The sequence below is a fragment of the Mytilus californianus genome, unplaced genomic scaffold (assembly GCF_021869535.1).
Source record: "Mytilus californianus isolate M0D057914Y unplaced genomic scaffold, xbMytCali1.0.p SCAF_2, whole genome shotgun sequence".
Lineage (NCBI taxonomy): Eukaryota > Metazoa > Mollusca > Bivalvia > Mytilida > Mytilidae > Mytilus > Mytilus californianus.
The window spans coordinates 9,675,847-9,685,840 of NW_026262668.1; the positions used below are offsets into that span (position 1 = coordinate 9,675,847).

Sequence of the window (9,994 nt, forward strand, 5' to 3'; positions counted from 1 at the left end):
AGTTTTAAGTAAATGAAATTATTTTTAAAGCAGTAACAACACATTATTCACCAAAAGAGAAGCTTTTTATGTCCCTCTCTGGAACGCGGCGTAAATTTAAGTTTTACGTAAGGACTTATCGAAACCTCCTTGGAGACAGTAAACTTTTATACGGATAGTTTGTTCAGCTTGAATACTTCAATTAATCATTTATTATAACATTTCTATCATAAATGAGTGAAAGTTACCCTAAAATTTTTATTTATTGGCCTAAAAAGTAGAAATTTTGAGGAAATGAGAGGTATAAATGGACCAAAAGAGACCTTATAAGGAAGACAAAGAGGTCCATTAGTAGTATTTATCATCCTAAAGTCATCTTTTGTATCATATTCAACTGTTTGTAGGCAGATGAGATAAATGTTTGATCATTTATTGGTCCACACTATATTCTATCATGATGCGGCTTGGTTTGAATTTTTCGAAGAAATTTTGCTCGAATCGCTGTAGATGTCATCTTACATTATACTAGATTTTTCTCAAACTATTGAACTGATTATGACAAAACTTGACAGGAATGCTTGAAATAACCAGTATTACAAAGGAAAAAAGTCACATTAAGTTTATTTAACAAAAAAGTCTTCTTTAGGTGTAATACCACCAAATCATAGTACGTCACATCCGGTTGCATACGAAAATAGGTCGAAAAAAAATATTCCCTTGAATTTGACAGTTGTAGGTAATTGATCCTACATTTCATTGCAGTAAAACATTTCTGGGTCATAAACATATATCTTGGGTATTTCAAAGCACCATTATTATTTTATTTGGGGTTTCTATAGAATATTTTGGAAACTTGAGGTTACATGGTTACTAAAGCTTGTACACAGGTTAAAAAAGGGGGAAAATTTGATTGGTTAGCTTCCAGTGATGGTTATTTTCTTATATGCAATGAAATGTTATGTGAAATTTTTTCTATAGTACTGGACAGGATAAAACTTTACACATGCCAAGTATTTCTTTATTTGAAACAAAGATAAATTCTGCACAATTTTTTGAAAAGTGCAAATTTAACAAAGACTAATAGGGGAAAATCAATGGTGGTATTACACCTTTAACATCCAGTTTTTGGTATTATAGTTCTTATAATCCATATATCACCCAATTATTCTAGATATTAACTTCCCTTGGAAAGTGGGAGTTATACTTAGCAACATAAATACAACACCACTTCTTCCCATAAACAGAGGTTTCAAAATTTTTTTTGCTAAGAATGTGTAGAAATCAAGCATATTTTATGCATAAAATTTAAATTAATCTACAGTTTACACAGACCGTGTGGATTTCATCTATTCAGTATTGTGACAATAACATTATAATGTATAAGTTAAAAAAATGGAGTCAATCTGTGTCGACGCAAAATATATTTATCAGTAATATAAACAATAAACCCTCCTGCATTTATTAGTTTTTGTTATTTACAGAGTCAGGGTGGTTGTAGCAGATGTCAGATGGTCTGTCTAGATCAGGACACAACTGAAAGAAGTAAGGAACCACTAAAAACATTAGCAGCGTGGAGGGGCAAAAAGGTGAGAAATGTTGAAATAATAATTACAGTAGACCATTTATTTTTTATAAATTTGAAGAGAAGCTAAGTCATTCCTTGAGTCAATAAGGATCTGGATTAGGTTTACTAAATAATTAGCAAAAATTAAAGAATGATTTCCCAAAAAATAAAAAATAGAAAAAATGGGTTGCTAAATTATAAAGAATAGAGATTAAGGGGGTAAAAAAATAAAGAATCTAAAAAAAATGCAAAAAATGAAGACTCTACTGTATATAGTATTATACAAACTTTTTTTGTTCTTGATTATATTCAATATCAGGCAATGGCATGAAAACCTTCTAATTTGCCATTTACCAAATTCAATGGCTTTATCATTTGCCCCTTTCACAGTAACAAAAAATTAATTTCGTTGAGTATTCAAATTCATGGTTTCCCCCTTTAAGGATGTTCGCTCCTCTGTTTCAAAATAACAAGCTTTTTAAAAGACGTTAATAAATTGATAGTATATAAATAACAGAACTTGACAAGCAAACAAAAATTATAGGTCCATGTCCTTGTTTTTGAGATATTATCAATTGAAAATTTGGCGGGGAAAATATTCTCTCTAGGTTTTTTCATACGTTTAACATTGGCACCTTTCTTCTTTCAAAGACTATGAAAAAATAACAAGGATTTTATAAAATTTTGAATAATGGCTTTTTAAACCATATGAAATAAAATTATGAAAACAAAAATAAAGGTTAGTGGGCAAAATTTTTGTTGGCATTACATGGATAAAACCAGAGGATTCTGAATATCTGACAAAAAGTCAAAATCAAGAGTAGCGAACATCTTTAATAGCAAAGAAATCCATAAAAACTGGTATCCTACAAATATTAGTGAATTGACATTACGTCTGTTCTACAAATGTCCTCTTTTCACTATTGACCATACACAAGTTGAGCCTCTTCAAGTACCTGAAATTGTTGTACATTTTGTACTGTGTTTCATTTGTTTTCTTGGATACCAGTTTTCATGGATTGAGGAAAACTTGCATTTTCATGAATATTTTATTTTGTGGTTTTGCCAAAGTCTGCATTAAAGCTGTGGAAAATTTGTAATCATTGAATACATAAATTTGTGAATCACCTGTATCCACAAACTCCATCAAAATTGGTATACATGTTGTACAACAAATATTAATCAGTCCATAGTAAATAGAAAATTGTTTCATATAATAGAACAAACTCATACATTTTTATACGACTGCAAAAAAAATTTTGGGATTGTATAATGGTATGATGTCGTCGTCGTCCGAAGACACGTTGGTTTCCAGACAATAACTTAGTTTAAGTGAATGGATCTTATGAAATTATTTAAGAAGGTTCAATACCACAAAAGGAAGGTTGGGATTGATTTTGGGGATGATGGTCCCAACTGTTTAGGAATAAGGGGCCCAAAACAAGCATTTTTCTAAATTCAGGATAATAACTTGTGTATAAGTATTTTGATTGCTCTGAAATTGTACCACAATGTTTAATACCACAAGTAGAAGGTTGGGATTCATTTTAGGGGTTATGGGGCCAACAGTTTAGGAATAAAGGGCCAAAAAGGGGCCAAAAAACAAGCATTTTTCTAGTTTCCAGTCAATAACTTGTGTGTAAGTGTATGGATCTCTCTGACATTGTACCACAAGGTTCGATATAACAAAGGGAAGGCTGGGATCAGGGCTTCCAAAACGGTCATATATTCCGGACTTGACCGAAACTTTCATAAAAAGTCCGGCTGCTCTCAGCCTCAAACGGTCAAATAGAATTGGTTTGCCACTTTTTTGTTATTCAAGGCATTTTCATAAAACGGTCATTTCAATTTTTACCATCTATCGATCGATAAAAATGTCCGTTTGGCGCTTTGGGCATGTCCGTTTGAGCATTTTAGTTTATAATTGTGGCAATCTATTTCACAAAGATATTTCGGTCATAATTGGGTTTAATAAAACAGATGCAGCATATTTCAGATACTTTGAAGTGTCTCAGTTAGTCTAATCCTCTGGGTACATAAATGTACCGCTTGGTCTTTAGCTTGTGTACATCAATAAAAAGTAGATAAAACACGTTTTCTTTTATTTAAATAACAACAAGCTGTCAAACAATAATCCCTTCAATAAGTTTTATTGAAGCCATAAATCATTCACTGATTACAGGTTTGTAACCTTTGATGAGGTGTCCTTAGCTTGTCTTTATCAATAGAATTAATGATGCATAACACTGTACATAAAGGTGATCAGGTAAACGAGGTCAAACATGTAAGCGTGTATGGAACAACATCCTATTTAATTACGCTTTATAGATATTATTTTAAATGAGCATTCAGTTTAAAAAAGTATCCTGATATTTAAAAGTTATTCTTCAAATAAGGATATTTATAAATGAATAAGTATGATATATATTATTTTATTTAACACTGTACATCGTGTTAAATACTGGGGTACTCTGAAGGGGAAAATTTATTGAAATATATAGGAAAAACACCGAGAATAGCTGAGTTGTCCAATAAATAAGGGGGGCGTTCTCTATTCTTGTTTTCATATTAAAAACTGTTTTTATAATTGAAATCATAAAGAAGAATATCCAATCATGACAATCTCCGACTGTTATAAAGACTTTGTCTCAAATTGAACTTTACAAATCTGCCATCATGGGCAAATGTAAACGTGACGATTCTGATCAAAATTCGAAATCTGCTAAAAATGCTAGAAGCTTTATTCATAAATGGCTACAACTGTTTTTATGGTTAAGATTTGACAGTATGCTAAATGCCATGTTTTGTGACATTTGTCAAAAACATAAACTTAAAAATTACTTTTCGAAAGTCAGCCGTTGTAGAGCATGCTAATAGCAATGACCACGTTCAAGCTCTTAAATTAGAGACAGCTTCCAAAAGTAATCCAATTGTATCAGTATTTGAGAAAGTTCATGAAAAGACTGACAACGCAATGTGCACATTGTTCCGTAATGCTTACTTTATTGCTAAAGAAAACTTACCAATGGACAAATTTCAGTCAATAAATGATTTAACTAAGTTAAATGGTGCCGTTATCACTTCTAAATTACATCAAGAGAACAATGCCTGCTCCGAATTTATTCAGACAATTTCCAATATTATAGAGAAAGAGGTGATGTCCGACGTAAAGTTAAGTCCCCTGTGAGAATTATGATCGACGAGTCAACTGATCTGGCTACGCAAAAACATTTAATTTTGTACTTATCATACCTCAAAGCTGGTGAACTGAAAATTAGTTTTAAAAAATTATTTATCAACTGAGTATGTTTTTATTTATTCTTCTTATTTTCTAAATCAGGTTGGGAAATTGTACAAAGAAAAGTTATTACTGTTCAGTAGATTTTACACGGTTTAAAACAATATCCTTCTTTGGGCCTCCTCAATGTTATCTATAAATACCGCATCAGTTGTAAAAGTCACGTGGTCAGGTAATCAATACACATAAAGAAAAAAGTATCACGTGTATTGATGATCAAGTTGTACTGCAATTAAAGCCAACATCAACAGTTTCAAATAAGATACCCTTAATTTACAAAGTGTTAAGTACTCACAGAGAGAAGATAGATTATATAAAAAGAAACAAAAACATGAGAACAGTCAGGTACTGAAGCTGATTGATGCAATGATGGTTACTGTATAATGCAGTGTATTACGATACACAGAAAAATGACACAATACCGAGGATAATATTTTATTTATTTTTAGAATGAAGAAAACAAAACAGTTATAAATAATTTTATTGCATATAACACTACTAATTATTTAGACACATATATCAATTTATGCATCCTCTCAGTTACATTTAAGTATCCAGCTGATCATTGACCGTCAAAAATATTTCTTTGAAAAATGTCCGGCTGTCGTCAGGAAATTTTGGAAGCCCTGGCTGGGATTGAGTTTGGGGTTAATTGCCCCAAACATGTAGGAATTAGGGGCCAAAAAAGGGCCAAAAAGAAGCATTTTTCTAGTTTCCAGACAATAACTTGTGTTTAAGTGTATAGATCTCTCTGAAATTGTACTACAAGGTTCAAAGTTTTGGGGTTATTGCTCCAAGGGAGGTTTCAATAAGTTGAAGGGGGGGGGGGGGGGGGGATTTTTTGTTTACAATTTTTTGAAGGGATTTTTTTTTTTTTCAAAATTTTTCAAATTTTGAATTTTTGAAAAGTTTCAAGAAGAAATCTTTAATTGCACAGTATTGTGCAATAGATTTGTAAGATCTTAGACCACATTTATTTTGTGTCAGAAACCTATATTATGTCAAAAATTTGATCACAATCCAATATCAGCTTGAATATTGTGTCCAAATTTGTGTTCAGGGTTCGACCTCTGTGGTCGTATCAGGCTGCGCTCAGCGAAGCATTTTATTGCAATTGATATTGTGAAAAATTTAACTGTTGTTAACAAAACCTGTGTAGAAGATTTCTTCAAATATAATTTATCATTACATTGCATTTTGTATACTGTGCATTCATTATTATTTGTAGGATACTAATTTTCTTGGATTTCGTGGGTATACCTGGACCACACATTTAAATGTTCAACAAGTACAAATTAACTATAGGCCTATATGCAGACTTTAACAAAACCTCAAATCAAAAATCTCTGAACATACAATTTTCCCTCAATCAACGAAAATTTGTATGCACCAAAAAAAAAAAATCCACAGCATCATCCATAGTACCAGCCAAAAGCCGAAAGAATTTTCTTTTTGGAAAAAGAGATGGGGGTAAAAAAGAAATTGTGTCAGAAACCTATTATGTGTCAAATATTTAATTACAATCCAAATTCAGACCTGTATCAAGCGCGAATATTGTGTCCATTTTTGCCCCAACTGTTCAGGGTTGGACCTCTGCGGTCGTATCCAGCTGCGCTCAGCGAAGCATTTTATTCCATATTATGGCCATTTGTTATATTTTAGGTCTTGTTTGTGTATCTCCATCTGATTCCAGGACTAACTGTCAATACTGTAATTAAGTGGGTTTGACCAGGATTCTCTGTTTATTTTTCAGATTCCTTTCGGAATACATCTAAAACATGATGATTCTGCTGTTGGGAAGAGGATTCATGTTGGAGATACCCTGTCTTTTAAATGATACACAAATTAAACTGAAATTGAGATTTGAGTGACAATTTGATTCTATATTTTAATCATGTAATAACTAGAATTGTTTGTTATCTTTACTATAAAACTGTGCCAAAATTGTTAATGATATATTTACATTGTTACTTTTTTAAATAAGCATGTTTAATTATTTCAGAGAACTTTATAAATTATAGTCAGATTTGTGATGTTATATGGTCTTGCCTGCAATAAAAAATTATGGTACTGCCTGGTATTAATTATACAATCACAATGTTTTGTTATATGGTACTTTTGTTTTACCTGCAATAAAAATCTACGGTACTGGTATTGATTACTGTAAATTCAGAAATTATTGCATGCATTTATTATTGCGATTTTGTCATTTTAGACCAAAATGCAATTATATTTTTTTCAATAATGGAAAAATCCTGCTTCATTCATATAAAAAAATCCAAAATGCAAGTTTAAATTATTGCAATTACAATCCTTTCACATTATCTTGAAAACTATAATAGAAAGAGCAACAGATAACAGTAAAAATGATCAGCAAACCAAAAACTCTACAAATTTGTAGGCTTGACCAAAATTGTCAATCAAATCTTTAAGTAGTTAATGCCCTTTAGTTACAAGTTTTACCATATTTGTTTTAGTCCCCTACCGACGAAGTCGAAGGGTACTTTAGGTTTGCACTCCGTCTGTCTGTCTGTCTGTCTGTCTGTCTGTCCATCCGTCTGTCGGGCAAATCAGTTTTCCACACTTTTTTTCTTCATCCTTGAAGATATTGATTTGATATTTGGTGTATTGTTTTATCATGACAAGTTACAGATCAAGTTTGAATTTTGTTCCTGTCTGATGATTTTGTGCAGACTTATGGTCCTTGGACTTAGAAAATTCACTCAAATAATAATTTTCCTCACTTTTTTTCATCATGCTTGAAAATATTGATTTGATAATTGGTATATAGTTTTATCATGACAAGTTACAGATCAAATTCGAATTTTGTTCCAGTCTGATGATTTTGTGCAGCGTTATGGTCCTTAGGACATAGAAAATTCACTTAAATAATCAGTTTTCTACACTTTTTTTCATCATGCTTGAAGATATTTGACTTGATATTTGTTATAAAGTTAATTACACCATGACAAATTATGAGCAACATGACGGGTGCCACATGTGGAGCAGGATCTGCTTACCCTTCCGGAGCACCTGAGATCACCCCCAGTTTTTGGTGGGGTTCGTGTTGCTAAGTCTTTAGTTTTCTTTGTTGTGTCTTGTGTACTATTATTTGTCTGTTTGTCTTTTTACTTTTTGGCCATGGCGTTGTCCGTTTGTTTTCGATCTGTGAGTTTGACTGTCTCTCTGGTATCTTTCACCCCTCTTTTTACAGAACACGTTAGCATTTTGTTACAGTACAATGAATTTTTAAACGGTAGGGGACTATGTATTGCCATGCAATATTCTTAGAATACTTGTTTTTCTAGTTTTTCGCTTTTACCTTGAAAACTAAAATAGATGGACAAGAACTTTTAGCAAAAAAATCATCAAGATAAGATTTACATACAAGTCAACATACCCAAAATTGTGAACCAACACCTTTAAATGACAAGTATCCAAATTTATCTTGAAAAGTATAATACAAAGATACTGAAATCAGCAAAACATTACATCTACATATAAGTCAAAATGACCAAAATTGTCAATTGACCACTTATAGGAGTTATTGCCCTTAAATGATGAATTTGTTTTTACCTTTTCTTTTGCCAATTATTTCTGAAAACTATAATATATAGAAACTGTAAGCAGCAAAAATGCTGAGCAAACGAAGATCTACAAATAAGTCAGTGCATTTCTGAAATTGTCAATTGACTCCTTATAGGAGTAACTGCCCATGGATGACCATTTAAACATTTATGAAATTTTGGCTATTTTCATGATAAGGGAGAAACTGTAAAGAGTAAAAATAGTCTGTATTTTTGTTTGATCTGTAGGTAAGGAATGTATGGTTTAAATATGGCATTGACAGCTTGGCCTCAATACACAAACGTATCTATTGGTTCTAGAAATTGTACCTAATGACCTCATATTTACACTCTTATTATCATGTTTGAGTTTTTTCGAGCCTGCAACTTCTGTCGCAGGTTTGATTTGATTTGATTTTTTGGTGTTTTAACGCCACTTTTAATCACCGCTTTTGGGCAGTTTTTATTGGTGGAGGAAGCTGGAGTGCCCGGAGAAAACCACCGACCTTCGATAGGAAAACTGACAATCCTAGTCAATTAAGATTGGAGTCGAGTGTACCCGCACGATCGGGGTTCGAACTCATAACCTTAGTGTTGACTGGCTAGTGATTACAGTAGTAACTACTTAGACCACTCGGCCACCGAGGCCCCACTTCTGTCGCAGAAAGCTAAACATAGGGATAGTGATCCGGCAGTGTTAACAAACTTCTAAATGCATTTGATTTTAGAAGGTGGAAGACCTGAATGCTTCATACTTTGTATAAAGATGACTTATGGTATGAAGTTTCTATCTTTCATATGTCCATTGTCCTTGACCATTTCCATGGTTCAGTGACTACTTGAAAAAAAGGTAAGATTTTGTAATATGAATAATAGGATAACTATATTTAGTATGTGTGTACCTTGCATAGTCCTTATGCCTGTCAGACCTTTTTCATTTGACCTCAACCTCATTCCATGGATCAGTGAACAAGGTTAAGTTTTCGTGGTCAAGTCCATATATCAGATACTATAATCAATAGGTCTACTATGTTTGGTGTATGGAATGATTGTAAGATGTACATGTCCAACTGGCAGGTGTCATCTGATCTTGACCTCATTTTCATGGTTAGGTTTTGTGTTTTGGTCTTTTTTTCTAATACTATATGCAATAGGTCAACTATATTTGGTGTATAGAAATATTTTGCAATGTACATGTCAGTCTGGCAGGTTTTGTTTGACCTTGACCTCATTTTCATGGTTCATTGCACAGTGTTAAATTTTTGTGTTTTGGACTGTTTTTCGTAAACTATAAGCAATAGGTCAACTATATTTGGTGTATAGAACAATTGTAACTTGTATATGTCTGTCTGGCAGGTATCACCTGAACTTGACCCCATTTTCATAGTTCATTGGTCAATGTTAAGTTTTCATGGTTAAGTTTGTTTCTTTGATACTATAGGTAATAGGTCAACTATATTTGGTGTATGGAATGATTTTAAGGTGTATATGTCTGTCTGGCAGGTATGATCTGACCTTGACCTCTTGTTTATGGTTCATTGGTCAATGTTAAGTTTTCATAGTTAAGTTTGTTTCTTAGATACTATA

At 32.5% G+C, this 9,994-nt stretch overlaps 1 protein-coding gene and 1 long non-coding RNA gene across 3 annotated transcripts in view; both read left to right on the top strand.

The window, feature by feature from the left end:
• The window catches only part of LOC127727849 (molybdenum cofactor sulfurase-like), a 57,299-nt gene extending 50,304 nt beyond the window's left edge, over positions 1-6,995 (top strand). The window contains exons 14-15 of the mRNA XM_052234964.1: positions 1,461-1,565; positions 6,595-6,995. Of these exons, the coding sequence (XP_052090924.1) occupies positions 1,461-1,565; positions 6,595-6,678 (189 nt within the window). The 3' untranslated portion in view covers positions 6,679-6,995. The remainder of the gene's footprint in view (positions 1-1,460; positions 1,566-6,594) is intronic.
• The window catches only part of LOC127727903 (uncharacterized), a 244,332-nt gene that overhangs the window by 128,173 nt on the left and 106,165 nt on the right, over positions 1-9,994 (top strand). The gene's annotated exons all lie outside the window — the stretch shown is intronic.